The sequence below is a fragment of the Mauremys reevesii genome, linkage group 5, assembly GCF_016161935.1.
Source record: "Mauremys reevesii isolate NIE-2019 linkage group 5, ASM1616193v1, whole genome shotgun sequence".
NCBI classification, from domain to species: Eukaryota; Metazoa; Chordata; order Testudines; family Geoemydidae; genus Mauremys; species Mauremys reevesii.
In genome coordinates this window covers 81,579,905-81,605,846 of record NC_052627.1, presented here as the reverse complement: position 1 = coordinate 81,605,846, position 25,942 = coordinate 81,579,905, and the positions used below count along the sequence as shown (strand labels likewise).

Sequence of the window (25,942 nt, the reverse complement as noted above, 5' to 3'; positions counted from 1 at the left end):
AAATCCCGTGACCATGAAATTGCCCTAAATGGACCCAGAATTTGGTAGGGCCCAAACTATGCTATTGGACACTTTTATCATTTGTTTCCTTTGTTTCAGCTACTATGTACTGTGTATAGTGTGTTAATATTCTAATATTTTTCTTCTGATTTTTCTTCTCGGCATGCTGCATAGCTTAAACATTTAATGTTCATATTTATACGCGTAACCTTTTCGTGAACATACTGAAGACAAGTGACCTTGTCCTGCTATTGTTCCTTAAGCACAGCTCCTACTGGGATTTTGTGTGTGGATTGATGGTAGAACTGGGTCCAGGGACCATAACTTGTTGCTTGCATTGTAAGATTTATTTCTTAATAACAAAGTATTTTGAATAGATTGATAGCTATGTGTCTACATCGCATTGACAAATTATCAGCTGTTCTTACAAATTCTTACTGTGCCTCTTTACTGTTTCTAGTAGCATGAAATAATTTGATTGACAACTTTCTTTTATGTTCTGTGCTTGCTTTCCATGCTTTCTTTCTTTTTGGCTGTGCCAGGAGACAAACTTGCTAGTGAAGTTTTTTACATCTTTCAGATGGCTTGTGACCTGAACTGTACAGCAGAAGGTATCTGCTGAGATCACATAATTTATTAGCCAATTATGAGATCTGAAATAAAACACACAATTTTAGAATATCTTATTAACTCTTCAAGAATGAAAGTTTACTTAGATGCTTTTGTGACTTTTCGTTTTGTTATGTTAGCTGTAAGTACACACAGCACCACATGAGAATTCTAGTTTTGGATTTTGGTCTAAATTGATGCATCTGCATCTTAATTTGCCAGATGGACTGGGTGCTGCTTCACGAGATTGACAGATATCAGCACTAATAGAATAGTAATATTAGGCAAAGCATCTGTGATTTCCTTGTAAAAACGCTGCAAGACTTGTAGGCTTTCCAGGCCAGAAACTAAAAGTCTGCTGCTGAGATTGTCTAGATTTCAGAAGATGTGCAACTGGATACGCTCTCATCCATTCACCCTGCTGTTTTACAGTAGTGAGTGTGACTAAACTGAGACATGAAATTCTCCCTGTCATTTAAAAAAAAAAAATGTATCGCCCACCAGCAGTAAAAGATAATTTTATGGGCACACTTTCTGAAGTTTGACTTCTGGCCCAAAACCAAACCAAAATGTTTATATTTAAAACCCATTCAAACCAAAACTGCTGAGTTTCGCATTGCTCAATTTATATCTGTGTTCATGCTAGGGAAACTTCCTCTGGGACAGGAGCTGGGCTGTAGTGAGACTCCCAAGTCACCAATACACTTATCATTCATAGTTACTAAATATCTGTCAATCAGTAAGGCAGAATCCACACCAGGGGTAGACAATAATTTTTTCAGGGGGGCCTCTCCATAAATTTTGAGAAGTTGTCACGGGCCACATATTTCTACTATATTAATGGAGGTGGTGCGGGGTCTGGGAGGGAGCTCCGGGCTGGTGCAGAGTGTTGGGGTGCAGGAGACGGTGTGGATTGTGGGCTCTGGCCAGGAGGCGTTTACCACAGGCGGCTCCCAGCTGGCGGCGCAGCAGGGCTCAGGCCGGCTTCCTCCATGCCATAGTCCCATGCTGATCCTGGAAGCGGCTGTGGCTGGCACGTCTCTGGACGCCTCTTGGGAGGAGGGGGGTAGTAGGTCTCCGCGTGCTGTCCGAAAGCACCAGGTTCCAGCCAATGGGAGCTGAGAGGACGGTGCTGGGGGGCGGGGAAAGCGTGCCGGGGCACACAGAGACATGCCTGCAGCAGCCAGCCACTTCTGGGAGCAGCGTGGGGCCATGGCAGCATCCTGCTGTGTCATGGCCCAGAGATCACGAGGGGGCAGCCAAAGAGCTGGTGGGCCAGACAGAAATGTTAAACGGGACGTATTTTGCCCACCCCTGCTCCAGATGTCTATCCTTATCTGATCTGTCTGTCCTGCAACTTGTGAAGGCAAACATTTTCAGGAAATGGAACTAATTTCAGTATTTTTCTTATTTTGATTAAGTAGAATTTTACCATCCCTGATATTTCACTCCCTCATTTCTATGCATGGCTCTTTATAGTTGAAATGCAGTGATTTCCTAATATATGCATTTAATATCTTTAAAGAATCACTCCGCTTATGTCTAAATAATCTGCTTCTAAATATATAATTAGAAAAACATATGCACAATGTAATTAGGATAAATGGGTTAGCCACAACTAACATTACGTTGACAGCAATAGAAACTAATTTCTTCATTTTAAATAGTTTATCTAAAAGTCTAAACCAATTGATGTTAATGGCCAGTATTTATCACTGCTAAAAACATTTGGTCTTAATAGCTAGTATGTTGTCAGGGCAAACTGCTTAGAGTATCACAAAATTTATTATGATCAACTAAACATTTAAGTGATTGGCTGTTGGTTACTGAGCTACATTTCAGCATGGTTATTAAACTATATTTCTTAGGTCAATTTGAAGTTTTAGAAGTAAACAAATTTGTTTCAGAAAAGGAGCTTAGTGCCTTTCAAGGAGCTATGTTTTTTGTGATTTTTCTTGAATTTTTCCATAGTTTGGTATTACTTCCTCTACCTTGACCTCAAAGACCCTAATAGTGACAGCCCTCTTGGTTTGAAGGACTTGCTATTCATCATAGATTTTAAAGCCAGAAAGGACCTTCTGCAAAACACAGGTCATATAATTTCAACCATTAATTCCTGCAGCAAGCTCAGTAGTCTGTGTTGAAGCTGGAGCATATCTTTAGAAAGGCATCCAATCTTTAAATCAAGATCTCAAAAGATAGAGAGTTGAGAATCTTCCCACAGGATGCAATCAGTGCCACCCCATGAGTCAGCAAAGATGCTCTATCCAAAGCCATATGAAGGATTAACTCATACCCAAGCTTAAATGTCCTAAGACAGCAAAGTGTATATACACGAGAAAGTACACCACTGCAGTGTTTTATGAACTTCTGTCTCTTTCAATTTCTTGAACCAGGTGGCAACTATGACAGCCGGTTTGATGTAGACAAGGGCACTGGAACCATCATTGTAGCTAGACCTCTTGATGCAGAACAGAAATCAAATTACAACCTGACAGTAGAGGCGACAGATGGAACCAGCTCTATCAGCACTCAGGTAATGGATTTCTAATAGTGTTTGTTAGAAGAACTTGTGAATGAAGAACTTGTAGCCCTTCTTTTTCTGGCCATGCATTTGGTATGTATAAATTAGGGACTGCATCTGAAAAAGAAGTGGATTATGATGTTGATACTGCCTTAGTGTTGGGCATTTGAAGTGGAAAGGTTATGTGTAAATAGATTAGTACAATTTGAATTAACAACTTTCAAATTATTCCTATAATATCAAAGTAAATGAAAAACAGGAGCTCAGCCTTACATATGTGATTCACTTACAAGAAAAGGATTAATAATTTTTAAAAATCAGCAACCTCCATGAGTGTTTCAGCAAGGCGTTAAATAAATCATTGTCAATCACTTTGAGAGCTGTGGATGGAAAACTTTCAGTATAGAATCAATATCATTGTTATTCTACAACAAAAAGCTAACTGCAACATATTATGAGCCATCTCTTTCCCCTCCTGCATTAAAAGCCATGCGAGCAAGTTCTGTATGATGACATTTCAGTTAACATATCCATTGTGGAGATTCCCTCAAACCACCTTTCAGGGGAGGTGAGGTTTGCCACCTGTGGAAAAGGGTGTAGGGCTGGAGGACCCATGAGAGGCCATGTGTCTCTGTACCAGCTCTGGCTTGCTTGGAACTTCACTAGCAGGGAGTTCTCCTTGGCTTGGCAGCCTTTGGGGAGGTTACATAGAGAAGAAAATGCAGCCTGTGGCCAGAGAGGATATGACGTACATCACCAGAACCCATCCCAGTCTCCTCCCCTAGTGTGAACCTGGATGCACATAGAGCACTCCACCAGTTCCACGTTGCAGTGGACAATGCCATGGAGGTGTCTGAGTCCCCCTTCCACATTGAAGGGAGTAGATCCATTCATGGAACACCCCTGAATTGGACTGGAAGAGTATGCTATGATTCTCTGTAATCTATAGTAGCTCCTCAGTTAGAGCATGAAGTATGCATCACTTATAACTATTTATCTTTTATTTTCAATTAAATGTGGAAAATTCTTTAATGTGACATATAGGTTAAAGTAACGTATAGTTAAAATATAAATGTCAAGAAAAGCTAAAGTGAAGGATTGAATACCATTTCCTCCCTGCAGCATTGCACACTCCTGCATGCATTTATGGCATATGTGTTATGACACAAACAGCAATATATTAAGCTACATAATATTTGATCAAAAAGCAGGAGCTGCACTTACTACATTTGTACAGTGTAGAGACCTAAAGTTGCTGTTGAAATTTAGCATTATTTTTACTTGTTAGCACAGCCTTCATATATTAAAAATGTCTTTTGCATTTCCCTTTCTTTTTAAAAGAGAGAAAAAGTTTAAGAAATGTTTTTCCTTAGTGTTGGAATTTGTCAGGAGCATAACTGCTCTCTCTGACCCCCACAAAGCTTAGGGGCCCCTAAATGCTAGAGGGAGAATGTCAGAGTTGCTGCTGTTGCCATCAGTGAAAGTGCAACCAAACTTTGGTCCAGATCCTGGGCTGTTCTTGGCACAGCTCAAGAAGAGGCAGATGGAAAGGTCGCTGAAAGGCAGCCACTCACAGTCCTTATTCAAGCCCAAATTGATGGTGTTAAGTTTGCAAATGAATTGCAGCTCAGCAGTTTCTCTTTGAAGTCTGTTTTTGAAGTTTTTTTTGTTGAAGTAGGGCTACTTTTAAATCTGTTACTGAGTGTCCGGGGAGATTGAAGTGTTCTCCTACTGGCTTTTGTATGTTACCGTTCCTGATGTCTGATTTGTGTCCATTTATCCTTTTACGTAGAGACTGTCCGGTTTGGCCAGTGTACATGATAGAGGGGCATTGCTGGCACATGATGGCATATATCACATTAGTAGATGTGCAAGTGAATGAGCCTCTGATGGTGTGGTTGGGTCCTGTGATGGAGTCGCTAGAGAAGATATGGGAACAGAGAAGGCAACGGGGTTTGTGATAGGGTTTGGCTCCTGTTTCTGTGGTGTGGTGTGTAGTTGCTGGTGAGTATTTGCTTCAGTTTGAGGGGCTGTCTGTAAGCAAGAATTGGCCTGCCTTCCAAGGCCTATGAGAATGGGGGATCGTTTTCCAGGATAGGTTGTAGATTGTTGATGATTGCTGGAGTGGCTGGCTCACTACAAAAGTAATTTTCCCTCTCAGTATTGGCACATCCTCATCAATTATTGGGAGTGGACAACATCCACCCTGACTAAATTGGCCTTCAACATTGGTTGCATCCGAAGAAGTGGGCTGTAGCCCACAAAAGCTTATGCTCAAATAAATTTGTTAGTCTCTAAAGTGCCACAAGTACTCCTGTTCACTTGTAAGGTAACTCTCTCCTCTTCATGTGCCAATATATATTTATGCCTGTATCTGTAATTTTCACTCCATTCATCTGAAGAAGTGGGTTTTTTATCATGAAAGCTTATGCCCAAATAAATCTGTTAGTCTTTAAGGTGCCACCGGACTCCTTGGACTCCTTGTTGTTTTCGTTAGATGCACACAGACTCCCACTCGTGTTTAAATGAGCTTGTTGTTCTACATTTTGTAAAACAAGGTGAACTTTGTAAATACTTACTTTCCAATCTCCCCCAGGAAAATTGGAATGGAAGTAATTAACTTGTCTTCTTTTTTTCCTCTAAATTCACTGATTGCTTCCGGTGGTTTTCTTTTTTTTTTCTCTCTCTGGCCTTTCCCTTCTTATCTAGAGTTGGCAGAAGCAAAGGTTGCAGTTTCTTTTGCAGGAGAACTCAGTCTTCCATTTCATTATCTTTCTCTTTCCTCTGTTGGTGGGATAAGCATGGGCTGTGCTGTTAAACTCTCATATGACTGTGGCACATGGATTGACGAGTGTCCGTTAGTAGAAACTATAAAACAGGTGGTGCGTGAACAGAATGTTCATTGGCTTTACTCTGGATATATCACCTTTCAGAGCTCGTTCATCTTCCTCCTCTCTCTCGTAATCCCTGCCTAACCCAAATGCACCAATCTATTTAAGAAAATCCACAGGACTAGAGTTGAGAGGGTATGTTTCAGGAATGCATCCTCACATTTGATTTAACTGAAAAAGAGCTCCTGTGTAGCTCAAAGGCTTTTCTCTTTCACCAACAGAAGTTGATCCAATAAAAGATATTACCTCACCCACCTTCTCTCTTAGTTGATTTCACAGACATGTTAATTTATTTTCCCTGAAAATGAGTTATTTAGGACTACCAATGTGAAAATAGAGTTGCACTTAAATCCTTACACCTTTAGTAACAATGATTATAGTTCAAATGCTGAAATCATGCTGGATCTTTGTAAGAACTGATGAGTAGTAAGCTAACTGTCATAAGCACAAATAAATTATAAATCTGAATATTGTGTTCAGAAATATTAAGTGTAATAAGCCTCCATGGACACCTTTTAACACACAAAATACTTTGTCTAAGAACTTGAATACAAAGAGCAGTTTAACAAGTCGTGATTAACAGTAGTAGTTGTTTCTAAAGTAATCTTAAATTTTACTTGCAAAAGGAAATGACTTTATCATATTATTGTCTATAGAAAAATAACAAATAAAATATACAGCCCCATTATGTAAAAACAACCCATTGTATCTGACTTCTAAACTATAAGGTTTTGGCTGGCTGTAAGCCATGAACATCTGTGGAACATTTGACTCTTTCATGACTTTATTTAAATTGCTTGTTTGAAAAATATCCAGGCAGTAGGCGTGAAGCTGTTAGAGTTTCATATGCAGCTAAATGCTAAATGCATGATGCACAAAGAGAATAAACACATTCCAGGCCTCCTGTAGTGATATTTGACAGTGGTGGAGATGACTGGGACAATCACATTGAAAAAAATCAAATGTATTCAAAATACTAATCCTTTTGGATTATACTATTTTGGCCTTAAATGGGAAAGATTATGCATGGGAAATAAGAACAAATGCATGAACTACTCAGTTGATTTTTGTGAAAAATACTGTCTACTACTTCAGCCACTTGTAGCCATTGGTATTGCTATCCATTTTTCAATAAGTAGAATTAATAGATAAGGTAGTTTAAGGCTAATTGCAGCAATTTACTTGTTGCTTTTCTAGAAGCAGAATATTGAATTTTGCTTTATGTAAAATGTATACATATGTTATTCTTTGGGGTCAATTTGGGAAAGGAGGATACAATGCTACTCATTGGTTAAATTTGCGTTTTGCTTACAATGACCACACTGCTCAACAGAAACACTTCTCTGTTAGTAGAATAAGGTTACTTTATCTCACAAGCGTTAACTTTTAAAACAGACTATTCATGAGCAAGAATATAACTGTAGATAGATATAATTATGAGTAAGAAGATGATGATTTTTTTCTTTAAACTACATAAGGAAACAAGAGGGTAAACTAGTAAAAATGCAAAAAAGAAAATAATTGTTTTTAAACTATATTTTATAAGGATGAATGTATTCAAAAGATGAAGACAATTTTTTTGTGGATGAATATTCTCATTTTAGAGTTTTACTTGTTGTGGCAATGACATGTATTTTCTCTATAAGTTCCATCTTAATATATTCCTATCACAGTTTAGCTGTCGCCCTTGTATTCATCCTTGTATTCCGGCTTACTTTCAACTCTGTTGTTCCCTAGATCTGCATGCACAGATCTCACTGATGTCAGTGAATAATGTGTGCACAGATCAGGGGTGTGATAAGGCCATTTATATAAAATGATTTGAAACTCTGTGGTTTGAGATTGCTTTATTTCAGAGATCCCTTTCTGATCTGTTAGCATCAAGCATTTCTATGGTATGCTCCTGCGATCGGCATCTTCTCCCTTCAAGCTACTACCTTATTGTATTCAAAGCAATTTTATAATATTTTCTTTTGAATGTAATCTATACCGTACTTTCTGCTTTATATAGCTATTTTTATTGTATTCTGGTTTTCATTTTAAAATGGTATCATACAGATTGTGGTTTGTATTGTGCTTACCCAGAAGCCTATGCTTTCTGGAGTGGCCTCTAAAATTACACCTATACATTTTTTGGATCCAATTTTTGTTTGTGTAAAAATGAGGATCTGAAAATATTATGTGAAAAACTTGTTTGTGAAAATTGTCAGTGCCAGGTAGAGACTGATTTGAAATAGCTTTGAAAATTTGATCCATATACATTTTTATTTTATTTTTTTACACATCCAGAGACACTGTACACTGCCATCATGGAAGTAGATAGAGACAAAATAATAACCTTTAATGATTGAGAAGTTCATCCTGAAACTTAAAATTTAGTTTTTCAACTGCACAACTAGGTCAATCATAAAATGTGAGTCTTAAGTTTTTGGGCTTGATTGTGACTTGACTGATGTTTGAGCCAGAGACAGAACGAGTGAGAATGACTGACTCAATAGCTCAGTGGTTACAGCATTCGCTTGGGAGACCCAAGTTCATGTCCCTGCTCTAATGCTTATTTATACACAGTGGAACATCTTCAACTGGAGAGCTTGAGAGACACCTGCAGCGGGATACCTTATATAGCCCAGTGGGTAAGGAACTCACCTGGGTGGAGGGAAACCTAGATTCAAATCCTTGCTCCACATTACGCAGATGGTGAGTCCTCTGACCACTAGGGTATTGGGTAAAAAGAGGCATGTTCTTCTCCTTGTGTTTCTTTAAAACAAAAACGGGGGAGCTTAGGCACATAACTCCAGGAGAGTGCAACTGTGAATCCCAAGCAGGTGTCTTCCTCTGGCCCAGATTTAGGTCTGATCTACACTACAGACTTACAGTGGTATAACTACATTGCCCATGGGTGTGAAAAATCCACACACCTGAGCAATGTAGTTATACTGACCTAACCCCTGGTGTAGGCAGCACTATGTTGGAGAGACAGCTTCTCCCGTCAACATAGCTACCGCTTCTCGAGTAGGTGGAATAACTATGCCAAAGGTGAAGAGTGTTTTCATTAAAGTGGTACAGCGGTGCTGAAGTCCTTCTGTGGTGTGTGGTTTATAGTCTACACCCCTCTCCTCATTCTTTCCTATTGTCTGGATTTAGGCAGCGCCCCACTCAGCTTGCTGACTTTTGTTCCCTAACTCTTCCCATCCATTATATAGAGATCCTGGGTACCTGACTTGGTGCTGTGGATTCCATTAGGTGGCAGAGTGTCTAAACGTTAGGTATCAGAGGGGTAGCCGTGTTAGTCTGGTTCTGTAGAAGCAGCAAAGAATCCTGTGGCACCTTATAGACTGAGGGCTTGGCTACACTTACAAATGTGCAGCACTGCAGCAGGGTGTGAAAACACACCCTCTCCAGCGCTGCAAATTGTGGCGCTGCAAAGCGCCAGTGTGGTCAAAGCTCCAGCGCTGGGAGCCCGGCTCCCAGCGCTGTCCGTTATTCCCCACAGGGAGGTGGAGTATGGACAGCGCTGGGAGAGCTCTCTCCCAGCGCTGGCGCTTTGACTACACTTAGCACTTCAAAGCGCTGCTGCGGCAGCGCTTTGAAGCGCTAAGTGTAGCCACAGCCTAACAGACGTTTTGCAGCATGAGCTTTCGTGGGTGACACGGCTAACACTTCTTCGGATGCAAGCAGTGGAAATTTCCAGGGGCAGGTGTGTATATATAAGCAAGCAAGAAGCAAGCTAGAGATAACGAGGTTAGATCAATCAGGGCGGATGGGGCCCTGTTCCAGCAGCTTAGGTGTGAAAACCAAGGGAGGAGAAACTGGTTCTGTAATTGGCAAGCCATTCACAGTCTTTGTTTAGTATGTTAGGTGTTGCAGCTCTGTGTCGATGTCCTCTTTGAGGAACTAGCCTTAATTTGTTTAGTTGGCAGCACTTTTCGTGGCTGGGATTAAAGCTGATGTGTTCAGTTCCAAAGCAAGACTTGAGCTCATATTCAACATTAACAATGTAGTACACTATTAAGAGAATCCTCTTTGATAAAGACAATTGTCCTTCACTTCCTTAGTGAAGTGTTAACCCCAAGGTCCCTTCTGCTTGTGTCATTTGGTAGTACCAGGGGAAGTTAAAGTTGATAACACTGGTATTGTGCTCAACATTCCCCTTCTCAGTTAAACCAGTTCTTCTACAAGTACTTGCTCATGTCGAGTCCACTCTAGGTATGCACATGCCTACGTGTGCGGTCATCGGTGATTTTTGCCTTAGCAGTATCCATAGGGTCGGCTGTGGCACCCCCTTGAGTGCCATGCTCATGCATCGGTATATCAGGCGGCGCATCGAGGTCTGCATTTCTTGGGACAAACCAAGACCTCCCATTTGATGGAGATGGACTCTTTGCAGAGCAGACAGACAGTTGCATGGGTTGGAGGACACTCGGTCCACACTTTGCTCACTGGGCATGCATACACCGCAGTCTGCAAGGAAGCAGTTCTGGCCATCACCATCACCAAAGCCTTGGCAGCCTTGATGGGGGTCTGCAAGGAGAAAGGATAGACACATGAGCTTTGGTTGTCGCCGCTTTTCCTCCTGCTCACCCACACAGCCCAGTCCAGCAAAGCATCAGGAAGCCAGAAGCACTCATTTTGAGGGTGCACTCGAGAGCAACAGCCCAGTCATCCCCCCAGATCCACTTGGTTGTTTCGTCAACCGTCTCCATCCCATCATTCAGCCTGATTCGTGGGTCACCTCGGACCGCTGGGTCCTAGAGATAGAATCTTGAGGCTATCCTCTGCAATTTTCGGATGCCCCTCCCTCCCACGCCCTCTCTTCCCCATTCTTCTTCAGGGACCCTTCTCATGAGCAACACCTCGTTCAGGAGGTCAAGAACCTACTTCACCTGGGTGCAGTGGAGGAGGTACCTCAGGACCAGGAGTGAAAGGGGTTCTACTCTTGCTACTTCCTGATCCTGAAAGCAAAAGGGGGCCTCAGGCCTATTCTAGACCTGTGACACCTCAACAAGTCTCTTATGAAGTTGAAGTTTCGTATGGTCTCCGTGACCTCCATCATTCCATCCCTGGATCCGCAAGACTGGTACGCCACCCTTGACTTGAAGGACACTTATTTCCATGTTTCATGGTCACAGATGCTTCTTTCGTTTCATGGTGGGCAGACCCCATTTCCAGTTTATGGCGCTGCCCTTTGGCCTCTCATCAGCCCCAAGGGTCTTCACAAAATGTGTGGCACCAGTGGCCGTTTTCCTGAGATGTCAACGGGTCCAGGTCTTCCCGTATCTTGACGATTGGCTCATCAAAGGCAAATCTCCAGAATAAGTGCAGAGGAGCCCCGATCTGGTGCTCTCCACCTGCCGCAACCTGAGCCTGTTGATAAATGACAAAAAATCCACCTTAAGGCCTGTGCAATGGGTAGAGTTCATTGGAGCAGTTCTCGACTCCACGTAGGCCAGAGCCATCCTTCTGGAGGCATGTTTTCAGGCCATGTTAGACCTGATCTCCCATGTGAAAAACCACCCAATCATCATGGCTCACATCTTCCTGCAGTTGTTGCTCACATAACTGCACGTACATACATAGTCAGCCATGCCTGGCTCTGTCTCCAGCCTCTGCAAGGGTGGCTGGTGTTGGGGTGCTGGATTGCATCCGGTTGTCCATAGAATGGTGGTTGGACCCCGGGTCAGTGTTGGAAGGAGTTCCCTTTGTGTCCCTGTCCCTGTCACTGACCTTGATCTCCAATGCTTCGGACCTGGGCAAGCTCAGCACGCAGGGACGATCTGGCCCTTTGTATCAATGTCAGGGAGCTCAGAGTAGTTCACCTGGCCTGCCAGGCTTTCTTGCTCCATTTGAAGGGCAAGGTGGTGCGGGTCCTGATGAACAATACTGCAACGATGTATTACATCAACGGGCAGGGCGGAGCCAGGTTGTTGGCCCTTTGCCAAGAAGCTGTCCACCTTTGGGGCTTTTGTGTGCGGCATGCCATTCATCTGGTAGCTGTGCACCTGCCCGGCACCAGGAACATATTAGCAGATCAACTAAGCAGGACCTTCTCATCTCACCACGAGTGGTCACTCCATCCAGCGGTAGTTAGTACAATCTTCCAGAGGTTTGTGACTCCCTAAGTGGACCTGTTTGCATCCAGGCAGAACAGAAAGTGCCATGTGTTTTGTTCGATATAGGGGAGGGACAGGGGCGCCGTCAGATGCCTTTCTCATCCTGTGGGTGGGGGCTCTGATGTATGCCTTCCCACCAGCGCCATTGATTCACAGAGTCCTCATGAAGATCAAACAGGACAGGGCAAACGTTATCCTGATAGCCCCCGCGTGGCCTCACCAGCACTGTTTCGGCATGCTGCTGGACCATTCACTAGCTGCTCCGCTGGCTAGACCTGCTGTCCCAGAACCAAGACCAACTTCCGCACCTAAACATGGCAGCACTACACTTGTTAGCATGATTGCTGCATGGCTAAATGTGAATGAACAGGAATGCTTGGCCTGCATTCAGCAGGTCTTGTTTGATAGCAGGAAACCCTCCATCAGAGCGACTTACCTGGCCAAGTGGAAAAGGTTCCCATGCTGGAGCTCAGAATGGCGTATCCGGGCTGAGCAGGCCTCGCTGCAGGAGATCCTGGATTCTGCACTTCAAACTCCAAGGTTTGTACCTGTCATTGATCAGTGTTCATCTGGCCACTCTTTTGGCTTTCCACGCTCCATTCCAAGGCAGGTCGGTCTTCACTCATGACATAACGGCATGGTTTTTGAAAGGTCTGGAGTGTCTCTGCCTGCATGTCTGGGATCCCATCCCTGCCTGGGACCTGAACCTCATGCTGTCGAAGCTCATGGGGCCTCCCTTCAGGCCTCTGGCTTCCTGCTCTCTCCTGCTTCTCTCCTGGAAGGTTTTGTTCCTGGTTGTGATAACGTCAGCCTGCAGGGTGTCTGAGATCAGGGTGCTTACTTCAGAACCACAGTATATGGTATTCTACAAGGATACAGTCTAGCTGCGACCGCATCCGGTATTTCTGCACAAGGTAGTTTCCCAGTTTCATACTGGCCAGGACATATACTTACCTGTCTTCTTTTCAAAGCCTCATATGTCAGATGAGGAATGCAGGCTGTACGCCCTGGATGTCAGGAGAGCGCTGGCCTTCTATATAGCAAGGACAAAGCCATTCCATAAGTTGACACAATGGTTCGTTGAGGTGGCAGACAGAAAGAAGAGTCACCCGATGTCTACTCAAAGGATTTTGTCCTGGATCACTGCCTGTATCTGATACTGCTATGAGAAGGCAAAAGTGCCTCTGCTGGAAATCGTGATAGCACACTTTACTAGGGTACAGGCATCAGCAGCAGCCTTCCTGGTGGAGGTTCCAATCCAGGAGATCTGTAGGGCCGCTACCTGGTCATCTGTCCACACCTCGCATCTCCTTGTGCACTTACCCAACAAGCTTGAGACGACGCTGACTTTGGCAGAGCAGCGCTGCAAACTACATGACTGTGAACTCCAAGCCCACCTTCATGGACACTGCTTGTGAGTCACCTAGAATGGAATCAACATGAGCAAGCACCCGAAGAAGAAAAAACAGTTACCCACATTTTTGTAACTGTTGTTCTTTGAGATGTGTTGCTCATTTCCATTCCATTGTCCACCCTCCTACCCCTCTGTTAGAGTTGCCAGCAAGAAGGAACTGAGAGGGCGTAGGGCCAGCGGTGCCTGACATACCAACGCTTGAGCGCGGAACTCAAGGGGGCGCCATAGCCAACCCTACAGATACCGCTAAAGCAAAAACTCCCAACGGCCACGCATGTAGGTGTGCGCGCACACCTAGAATGGAATGGACATGAGCAATACATCTCGAAGAACGACAGTTACGGAAAGGTAGGAAACCATTTTTTCTAATGTTAATGGCTGTGGGAATGAATGCTGAGCTACTATATTTGCTTACACAATCACAGCACTGCTGATATTTAACTCAGTACTTTGCACAGTGTTTTGAGATACCTTGAACCAGATACTGTGCTCTACTCTGTCCCCATTGCATTGCACTGCATTGCTCTGGCAGGGCAAAGTGTGTGGAATCTGACCACAGTTTCCCTGCTGGGATTCTCCCAATAAGACGTATGAACGCCTACAGCACAATCCACACTGACTATAACATATCAAAGAACCACAGTTACTGTAGAATAAGTAAACATTATTTTCATTGTACAGCATACACAAATGGTTTCTGTTTGAGAGACCTCTTCTTAAAGATTTTTAACTGTCTGGACTTCTGGCTTTATTCTGTGCATCTTTTTTCCTCCTCCTGATTCCTTAGTGTCCTGTTTTCTTCTGTATTTTCACCAATATTTATCAACATAATCTTTTTTTCCATTGTGTCATTTTAGGTATACATCAAAGTGATAGACACAAATGACCACAGGCCTCAGTTTTCCACCTCAAAATATGAAGTCATTATACCTGAGGACACAGTGCCAGAGACAGAAATTTTGCAAGTCAGTGCCACCGACAGGGACGAGAAGAATAAACTAATTTATACAATGCAGAGTAGCACTGATCCCATCAGTCTCAAGAAATTTCGTTTGGATCCTGGAACAGGCTCTCTTTATACATCTGAAAAATTGGATCATGAGGCCATCCACCAACATATACTTACAGTGATGGTAAACAAGTATACCTGTTATTCTTTAACAGATAACATAATTACCTTTTTCACATTACAGTTAATATGCTTTTAATATACATTTAGGTCTTGATCTTGGAGAAATTTACAAATGTTTTTTACTTTACACTCTTTGAATAGTCCCATTTATTTAAATGGTAAGGTTCAAGGCCTAGATTCATAATAGTTCTCTCAGAAATTGGATTAGTAGTTATATTAATAAAGGTTGGTGCTAATGATTAATAATGTGTTCATTGTTTTAGGTACGAGATCAAGATGTTCCTGTCAAACGCAACTTTGCTAGAATTGTCATTAATGTTAGTGACACAAATGATCACGCGCCGTGGTTCACCAGCTCTCCCTATGAAGGACGGGTATATGAGTCAGCAGCTGTTGGGTCAGCGGTACTCCAAGTAACAGCATTAGACAAAGACAAAGGGAAAAATGCAGAAATTGTGTACTCTATTGAATCAGGTATATCCACAGTCTTGTAAGTCTTCTATATAGTTTAAAATTTACTTTGTTTGGTCATAGTTAGCTTAAAATGTAAGTATGTAAAAATAATCCATTATAAAATCAAAGGCCAATATAAATGTTTCTATAATATTTAAAAAAAAAACACCATACAAATTCAAGTGGACATATTATTACATCCTAAACATTGTTTCATTTGGCTACTGCTTGAGAACCTCAAAGTGAAAATGACTAGGAACCAAATAGAAATAAATATGAAACTGATTCATCTGTTTTTTGTTCTCCTAGTAGAGAAAATTGAAAAAAAGTTACCCTTAAAAGAGCATAAATATTATAATTAGTGAAAAGTAAATTACATTTTTAAATATGTTTTGATTTTATCATCTAAGATGTATTTTTTAAAATATAGATAAATAAATGTTTTAATTTGAAAAATATTAGGTCAGACTTTTGGATCTGGCTCATTGATACGTGGTACAGCATGGAGAAGGGGTACAGAAAGTTCACTTTAAATCACCTTCACGTTCCTGCAATGCATGGAGCACTGCCTGGTTCCAGCCTAAGAGATGTAGTGGCTCCCAAGCTATAGCCCATTACTAGGTGGTTTTAAAAGGGGTGAGAGTTTGCTATCCTAGCCCTATACCACCTGAGGATTGTCCTTGATGGAAGAGAGTCCTTGGGTAGCCAGTTAACTTGGGTTTGCAACTGCTTTGTGCTGTCAAACCACAATGGAATCTAGGATTCGGCCACTTATTTTTAACCTCACAGTATCTCTTTAATACATTTCCTTGTCCATTCTGTTAATTAATTAATTACACTTGATTTCTTAGCATTAGAAAATGAGGTCTTCCATTTATCCACAGAGTAGTGACAATATGGATAGTATCCCATACCTGACTCACCAGTGTTTCTCATCCCTTACATGGCAACATCATTGGTGGTGACAGTTCACTTTTCTTGCTTCTTCATTCCAATGCCTGTCTTGTTGGCGTCTCTCCTAAAGTGCCTACAAGTGGCAATGATAATAGCTTTAAGAAGTGAATAAATACCACAGGAACCAGACTGAAATCACTAACCCATTTTATTTGGACTACCAAGCATCCACCAGTCGGTAATGACTTTTGGTCACACCGATAAATTATATATGAATGGCTCTATATCCCCCTTGCCAAGCACCTGAACTATCCAACCACACATGCTGCAAAATGAACATGCTCTGCGTTTATGTTAGCAATAAAAAAAAAACCACCATTGTAAATGGAGTTAAATTATTTTCTAGCTTTACAAAATGTTATGAAACAAAAGTCAGTATGAAGCATCTGAAACTTTATTAAAAAGTACAAAAAATACACTATGTGATCATTACATGCAAAATTATATCTTATGATTTGTCCCAGCTATTAAAGCATTTTTAAACCGTACAGCTTCATTATTATAATTAAAAAAGAGATTTCTATTGCTGAAATTTCATTCAAATACATAAACCATTGCAACTATAATATAATACATGCTTTATTTTCATAATTTTTAAATAAATTTGATTATGATGCTCTAAGGGGGAAAATGAGTAAACATGATACATTCCTTTAAATGTATCAGTTGTTTTCTATTATTTGTATAAATATTATGTATTTCCTAAGGTAATATGTAAGGGTTCATGAAACTCTATTCTTGACTTACCTAGATCAATAGTGCATTCCATTTTATGAATGCCAAAGCATTTCAAGAAAAGAGTTTGAGCATTCTCTCTCTTTCTCTTTCATCTCTTCCTTCCCCCTCCCGCCAATCTCTCCAGATTTTTGTGGGAGTTAATGTTAAGCTTTATCTTTCTTAGCTTAGTTTTTTATAGAATTGTCAACTACTGGGAAGTTAAAGCATTATGGTTGATGTCATAAGCATATGGAATGAACATTCCTTAAATGCTTGTAATGGCTGATGGGATTTGTAATGGGATATTCTAAGAATGCCACTGTGCTTAGAGCCTTAACTAACAGAAAAGAAAATATCAACTGCCCACTCATCTGCATAATTCAAACATTTTAAACAAAATATTTCCCTGTTGAGAACATGTTTTTAGTAATATTTGCTCTGTAATTAAACTTTTAGGAACCACAAATTCTAGTCTAATTCAGTGCATGTGTTGACATCTTACAGGCTGCAAAATCCATTACAATTTCTTTTACTTGTAAAAGGCTTATTCATAACTACTTGTTTTCAACTGTTATATATCAAATTGCAGCTGGTAAAATTCAGAAAGTACAGGGTATAGCCTTAATTGGTAGCAATATGGGGGGGGATGTTTGCTCTAGTTCTCTCTCTGTTGCCGCTCTATTCCATGCCTTCATCACTGCATTCCATCTTTGCCAGTCTCCTGTTGCAGTTTTAGCTTATTCCCATGTCATTTGGATAGCTTTCAATTCTGCGTCTGTTGTGTTTCCATGTTCTGCTTCTGTTGTGTGTTTTTTGGTCTGCCGCATCACCACTTCTCCTGAGAGTTCCAGTCCAATTCCTGTCTTGTTATGTTGTTTGGGTCTTTCATCCATGCAAGTCCTACCCATCTCCCTTTAGTTCCATATTTTCCTGGCCTATCGCTTTCTGTTTCATTCTCCTCCCGAGTTCTTCATTTGTGATGTTTTTTTCCTGGCCATCTGATTTTGAGGATTTGTCTAAAGCAGCTGTTTATGAAAACTTTGAATTTAGATAGTAAGATCTTAATAGGACCAAGTTTCAGTGCCATATAGTAAGGCTGACTTTACAGTGGTGTTAAATATTCAAAATTTGGTTTGGAAGGCAAGATTTCTGTTTTTCTTAGCTCAGCTTAAGAGTTCCACAGGCTTAACTATTTTGCTTTAATTTCTTCATCTGTTTCACCTTGTTGTACTTAAAATGCTTCCAAAATATGCGAAATATCAGACCTCTTCTTTGTTAGTCACAGAAAGCATTATTGGTGTTTCTTGTTGTGTGTTGATTCTCATGGTTTTTGTTTCCTTGGTGCTGATTTTCAGCCTTGGAGATCATTTGTTGTGGTTTGCATGTAAAATCCGGTGGGTATGGAATAGCTAGTTGATGTCATCTGCAAAATCAAGGACCTTTAACTTCTGTGGTCTTTCTCATTACCCCGTTCACTACTAATAAAAAGAGCGTGGATGACAAAAGACAAACTTGTTTGACACCCGTAGTAACCTCAGATAGCTTAGTCAGTTCACTGTTATATATTAGTTGGCATGTCATATGTTCATAGCTGTTCTGAATGATGATAATCAATTACTGAGGGATTCCATAGTGTCTAATTCACTAAGGAATCTTTAATTAAAATCATTACTTCTAAAGGACATTTGAATTAACAGTTAATTGAGATGCACTTGAGACACATTAAAAGCACTGTTTTTTCCCACAAACAAGGCAATTAATTTTAATTCCTGAAATGTAACTATTATGCTACTAACCTGAGTTCCTAAATATATTTTTTTGTGTTTAATGGCTGCTTTGATTTGATTGACCATGACCTCATTAAGAAGATTGATTTAAAGAAGGAACACCACCAGTAATTTTTTAAGGTTATAGAAAACTTGGCATATTTTAAGACATTTTATTTTATTTTATTTTATTTTATTGCATTGGACAACTAGTCCAGTTATGTTAAGGCAAAGTATCGTAAAGTAAAACAAAAGTTAGTACTAACAATTCTTTATAGGAAAATTCCAGATGACTAGAAATTGTTTTAGAACAAAATTAAGAAACATTAATGCCTCCCTTGCTTCTCAGCATGTATGCATTCTTTTAGTTTATGGCCAGTTGGGCACAGACTCTTAATTTTTGTGCATTTATCTTTGTCTCTTTCATTGTTAACTTTTTGTTTCTTTTTTTTTTTCTTTTCTCTGCAGGGAATATTGGAAATTCTTTTACTATAGATCCCATCTTGGGCACTATTAGAATTGCAAAAGAACTAGATTGTAGTAACCAACGAGAGTACAATTTGGTGGTGAAAGCTACAGATAAAGGAAATCCTCCAATGAGCGAAGTAACTTCTGTGCTTATCTTTGTCACAATTTCTGATAATGCCTCACCAAAATTCACACTGAAGGAATATTCTACAGAAGTCACTGAAGGTGCCAGCATTGGTAGTTTTGTTGGAATGGTTACTGCATATAGCCAATCTTCTGTAGTTTATCAGATAAAAGATGGTAATGTAGGTGATGCCTTTGATATCAATCCAAACTCAGGTGTCATCACTTCTAAGAAGATACTTGATTTTGAAACTTTGTCTTTTTACATGCTAACTGTTCAAGGAACCAACATGGCTGGGTTGTCTACTAATACAACTGTTTTGGTGCATATTCGGGATGAGAATGACAACTCACCAGTTTTTATGCAGGCAGAATACACAGGACTCATCAGTGAATCAGCTTCAATTAACAGTGTAGTTCTAACTGACAAGAATATCCCATTAGTAATTCGAGCTACAGATGCTGATAAAGAATCAAATGCTTTTCTGGTTTATCAAATTGTTGAACCATCTGTGCACAAGTATTTTGCCATTGATTCTAGCACTGGTGCCATTCGTACCATAATGAGTTTGGACTACGAAGAGACAAACATTTTCCAATTTTCAGTACAAGTACATGATATGGGGACACCACGTTTATTTGCAGAATATGCAGCTAATGTTACTATTTACGTAATTGATATCAATGATTGTCCTCCTGTGTTTTCAAAAGATTTGTATGAGGCATCCCTTTTGGTGCCTACATATAAAAGAGTAACAGTCATCACCATAAATGCTACAGATGCTGATTCAAGAGCTTTTTCACAACTAATTTATTCTGTCACTGAAGGTAACATTGGAGACAAATTTTCAATAGATCCTAAGACTGGAACTATAACTGTACAAAATACAACTCAGTTAAGAAGCAGATATGAATTAACGGTCAGAGCATCTGATGGGAGATTTGCAAGCACATCATCTGTAAAAATTAATGTGAAGGAAAGCAAAGCAAGTCAACTCAAGTTCACACAAAGTTCCTACTCTGCAGTAGTGCGAGAGAATTCCACTGAGGCGAAAACAATAGCTGTCATTACTGCTGTAGGGAATCAAATAAATGAGCCTTTGTTTTATCATATTCTAAATCCAGACAGTAGATTTAAAATCAGCTACACTTCAGGAGTACTTTCAACCACAGGAATACCATTTGATCGAGAACAACAAGAATCTTTCGATATACTGGTAGAAGTGACAGAGGAGCATAAACCATCAGTAGTTGCACATGTTGTGGTGAAGGTCACTATAGAAGACGTAAATGATAACGGTCCAATTTTTGTCGATCTTCCATATTATGCTGCTGTTAAAGTAGACACTGAAGTGGGCCACATTATTCGACGTGTTACAGCAGTAGATAAAGATATAGGGAGTAATGGAGAGGTGCGCTATTACCTTAAAGACCATCATGAACACTTCCATATTGGGCCCACTGGTGAAATCACACTCAAGAGACAGTTTGAACCGGACACACTAAATAAGGAATATCTTGTCACAGTGGTGGCAAAAGATGGAGGAGAACCAAGTTTTTCTGCTGAAGTTACAGTCCCAATCACTGTTATGAATAAAGCCATGCCAGTTTTTGAAAAGCCTTTCTATAGCGCTGAAATACCTGAAAACATTCAGTTGCATAGCCCTGTTGTCCATGTACAAGCAAACAGCCCAGAAGGACTTAAGGTGTTTTATAGTATCACAGAAGGAGATCCTTTCAATCAGTTTACTATCAACTTTAATACTGGAGTTATAATTGTTGTTGCCACTTTAGATTTTGAGTCCCATCCCGCCTATAAACTGAGCATACGAGCAACTGACTCTCTAACTGGGGCCCACGCTGAGGTGTTTGTAGATATAATAGTGGAAGATATAAATGATAATCATCCTCTGTTTACAAAGCTATCTTATACTGCAGTCCTTTCTGAGGCATCTGTAATTGGGACATCTGTTGTACAAGTTAGTGCCACAGATGCTGATTCTGAAACAAACAGAAGGATTTCCTATCACTTGGTTGAGAATAATAGCAAAAGTCATGAGTATTTCCACATAGATAGCAGCAGTGGGCTCATTCTGACAGCAAGAACTTTGGATTATGAACAGATCCAGCAACACAAATTACTCGTAAGGGCAGTAGATGGTGGAATGCCCCCACTGAGCAGTGACATTATTGTAACTGTCAATATAACTGACCTCAATGATAACTCACCGTTATTTAACCAACTGGTTTATGAGGCTAAAATTAGTGAACTGGCTCCCCGTGGACACTTTGTAACCTGTGTAAAAGCCTCAGATGCAGACAGTTCAGATGTAAACAAACTGGAATATTCAATTCTGACAGGCAATGATCACATGAATTTTGTAATTAATAGCAAAACTGGCATCATCTCCATCTCAAACCCACGCAAACAGACCTTGAAGCATCTTTACAATCTTAATGTGTCTGTGTCTGATGGTGTCTTTAGAAGTTCAGCTCAGGTACAAATAACTGTTACTGGAGCCAATTTGCATAGCCCTGTTTTCAGTCAGAATGAGTACGAAGTGGAACTGGCTGAAAATGCTCCATTGCATACCTTGGTGACTGAAGTTAAAGTGACAGATGAAGATTCTGGGGCTTATGGCCAAATCAGTTATCATATTGTAAATGACTTTGCCAAAGATAGATTTTATACTAATGAGAGAGGTCAAATATTTACCTCTGAAAAGCTTGACCGTGAAACACAAACAGAAAAAGTAACTTCTATTAGTTTAATGGCAAAGGATGCTGGAGGAAAAGTTGCTTTTTGCAATGTTAATGTGATACTTACAGATGATAATGATAATGCCCCTCAATTCCGAGCAACAGAGTATGAAGTGAATATTGGATCTAATGTTCCAAGAGGAACATTTATCACTAAAGTTTTGGCATCTGATGCTGATGAAGGTACAAATGCAGACATTACATATGCCATTGAAGCAGAGTCTGAAAGTGTCAACGAGAATTTGGAAATTGATCCTTTGTCTGGTGTAATTACTACAAAAGAAAGCTTAATTGGTTTAGAAAATGAGTTTCTAACGTTCTTTGTTAAAGCCCGGGATGGTGGATCCCCCCAAAAACAATCAGTGGTTCCTATCTATATTAGAATACTCCCACCAGAAGTGACTCTTCCCAAATTTGCAGAGCCATTTTATTCTTATACTGTTTCTGAGGACATTCCTATTGGAGCTGAGATTGATGTTATACATGCAGCGCATAATCAAACATTAGTATACACTCTAGTTAAAGGGAACACTCCTGAAAGCAATAGGGATGAATGCTTTGTGATTGACCGACACAATGGAAGATTGAAAGTTGAGAAGAGTCTTGATCATGAGACAACTAAGTGGTATCAGTTTGCAGTGCTAGCACATTATACGAATGACAGTTATAATGTTGTTTCCTCAGTAGATATAAGCATTCAGATAAAAGATGCAAATGACAATAAACCGGTTTTGGAGTCCAGTCCATATGAAGCATTCATTGTGGAAAACATGCCAAGCGGAATGAGAGTCATCCAAGTGAAAGCAACTGACTTGGATTCAGGACTCAATGGGCAGGTTACATATAGTTTAGATCCATCACAAGAACTGGAAATCACAGAGTCTTTTGCCATAAACATGGAAACAGGTTGGATTACCACCCTCAAAGCGCTTGACCATGAAAAACGGGATAAGTACAAAATTACAGTGGTTGCATCTGATCGTGGTGAAAAAATTCAATTGTCTTCTGTGACAGTGGTTGAAGTTACTGTTACAGATGTGAATGACAATCCTCCACGCTTTACTGCGGAGATATACAAAGGGACAGTTAGTGAAGATGATCCACCTGGTGGTGTGGTTGCTATCTTAAGTACCACTGATGCTGATACAGAAGAATCTAACAGACAAGTCACCTATTATGTTACAGGTAAACAGTTTAAAACATTTAATATTAACTTGAGTTATAAAACTAGAATGAAGTGAGGTAACTCTTACGCTTTAAAAAGATTACAAAATATTTGAAATGGGGCATCTATGACAAGACTTTTTTTTTAATTTTTAAAATATTTCAGAAGCCATCAGGATGCACCATTTTTCTTTTACTTACCTTGTTTAAAAATGATTTAAATAGAATTCATTTTGTCTTTGTGATATTTATATCTACAGGAGGAGATAGTTAGACTGAAATAAATAATTCAATGAAAAAAAGCAAAAAAAATCCATGAGATAATAGATGGAACATAGTTTAAATTAATCTTCAGTAGATTTTTTAAAATGTTTTTCTGCTTAGTGTAACTGTTTAAATATGTCCTCCTCTGTAATGCTACATTAATCACCATGGCAACATTAATAGCAAATACTTAATGCACTTACATTCTTTTTATGTGTATTTATATAAGACCCGAGTTAAAATGCTACTTTTACCCCCCCCCCCATCAAGATTTTTTTTAATATATATATATATAATATAGAAAGCCATGAGGTGTGATTGTTGGGCTTTTTTTTAGATTTTTCTTTTCTTCTAAATAGTAGAATTATCTCTTTTTGCTTGAATGACATATTTTTGACTGTTTAGGAGGTGATCCCTTTGGGCAGTTTGCAATTGAAAACGTGCAGAATGAATGGAAAGTCTATGTGAGAAAACCTCTGGACAGGGAAGAAAAGGACCATTACCTTCTAAACATTACAGCTACTGATGGGACCTTTGCAACAAAAGCCGTGGTTGAGGTTAAAGTCCTAGATGCTAATGACAACAGTCCTGTTTGTGAAAAGGTAGGCTTGAATTTTACACGGGCAGCCATTTTCAGTGTATGTACACTTTCATTGTAAAATCCTCTTTATCTTAGGTGCCCACTCAAAAGGCTGACAAAAATTGATTGCTTTATGGAAGTGACTTTCTAATAAATGTGGAGAAGAAATGTATTTTGGGCTACTGAGACAAGAGGTTGCTGAATAAGGGTAGTCTCTTGGGTAAATTTCACTATAATTTAAAAACTCATAGGGCTGACCCACCGACCTACTCATATCTCACTGTGCCACTATGCAGAGGATTGGAAGACTATGAATTGAATTTCAGTTCTTAATTTCCCATGTTAATGTAAGCATTGCAAAGATAAAGCAAGGAGAGAGCATGCTTTATGCTGCTGCCATGGCAGTGCATACTAACTGATTTCCATAGGAAGTGTGGCTCCAGAGGGTCCAGGTACCTGCACTTGGCAGAATGATACTGCTGTACACATTCTCATAGAGGTGAAGTTAAAAGAGTGCTGTGCTCAGTGGTGCCGGAGCTATCCTTGATAGGAGTGGAAGGGTTGTACAGCCAGGGAAATTGCACTGTCAAAGTCCTAGAATTCTGTAATCCATATCTGTTCCCAAGCCTGCTGACGAAGCCGTCCTTTGCCACTTTTGATTTCCTGATTTTAAAAAAAAAAATGTACTTCTGCCATCTCACCGATGAAATCTCACCTATGTCTTTAAAGCCTGTTTGTGTTGTGTTTTTGTTTCTAACTGGAGACCTATAAGTCTTATGCTGTTTTATAAAAGGGGTGAATCAGTTCTTTGTAGGTCAGGCCAGACCTGGGTAATATGACCTATCAGTAGCTCGAGATAGGAAGTTGAATGAAATTCACAACACAAGGGGTTTGGATATCGGGAAATAATTAATCATATGTTCAGGTGTTTGGAGCTCTTGGCTGTGCCTTGGCACTCAGAATCCTCGAGTTTGTGAATGTCAGTAATAAATAATTACTTCACTGAATAATTTATTAATGGTGAGGCAATTAATTAGAAAATCACATCTTTATCATTTATCATTTTCAGATGTTTCTAAATATTACCTTCTAAACATTACCTTCTAAACATTACAGCTACTGATGGGACCTCTGGTTCACTTCACATGTTCCAGAATCCTCTAACATCAAGCAGATAATTTCATCTGTCCTTGTCCTCTTTTCCCTCCTCCATTAAGCATTGCTTCTCTAATACATTTTAATCTTTCAATGTTGCTTTAAAACCTTTTAGGCTTTATACACTGATACTGTTCCAGAGGATGCCCCTCCTGGCAAACTGATCATGCAGGTATCTGCTACAGATGCAGATATTCGTTCCAATGCAGAAATTACTTATACGCTGCATGGCACTGGAGCAGAAAAATTCAAGCTCAGTCCAGACACAGGTAAAATTCATGATATATAATATTGCATATAAAACTGCAGACACTGCCTTTTTTTAAAAAATATTTACAACTAAATAAAACATATGTAAATGTTGATACTTAAATCAATCTATGCACAAAAACAAATGTTATTTATTTTTTAAAATGTTAATTTAATGTTAAATTGTTTTAGAGGAAAACCATGAACATTCAGTATGTGGAGAAGAAATAAAGAAATGAACACACAATTAACTTGTGGAACTCCTAGCCAAGAAATTTTGTGAAGGCCGAGGGTATAAATGAGTTTAAAAACAAATTAGATATGTTAATGGATGATAGGTCCATCAAGATGGTTGGAGCACAACCCCATACCTTGGGTGTCTCTAAACCTCTGGCTTCCAGAAAATGGGACTGAACAACGGGGGGATGGATTACTTGATAATTTCCCTGTTCTGTTCATTCCCTCTGAAGCATCTGGTACTGGCCAATGTTGGGAGACAGAATACTGGGCTAACTGGACTATTGGTCTGACACAGTATGGTCATTCTTACATTCTTTAAAAATATAAAATACCTTGAAGCCAAAAGTCAGGCTTCTTTAATTGCTATCA

General features: G+C 40.0%; 1 protein-coding gene across 5 annotated transcripts in view; it reads left to right on the top strand.

The window, feature by feature from the left end:
- FAT1 (FAT atypical cadherin 1) overlaps positions 1-25,942 on the top strand; it is a 179,255-nt gene that overhangs the window by 122,800 nt on the left and 30,513 nt on the right. For all 5 annotated transcript variants that reach the window (XM_039539918.1, XM_039539919.1, XM_039539923.1 and 2 more), the window contains 6 exons: positions 3,006-3,145; positions 14,406-14,681; positions 14,944-15,154; positions 19,039-23,106; positions 23,755-23,951; positions 25,200-25,353. In XM_039539918.1, the coding sequence (XP_039395852.1) occupies positions 3,006-3,145; positions 14,406-14,681; positions 14,944-15,154; positions 19,039-23,106; positions 23,755-23,951; positions 25,200-25,353 (5,046 nt within the window). The remainder of the gene's footprint in view (positions 1-3,005; positions 3,146-14,405; positions 14,682-14,943; positions 15,155-19,038; positions 23,107-23,754; positions 23,952-25,199; positions 25,354-25,942) is intronic.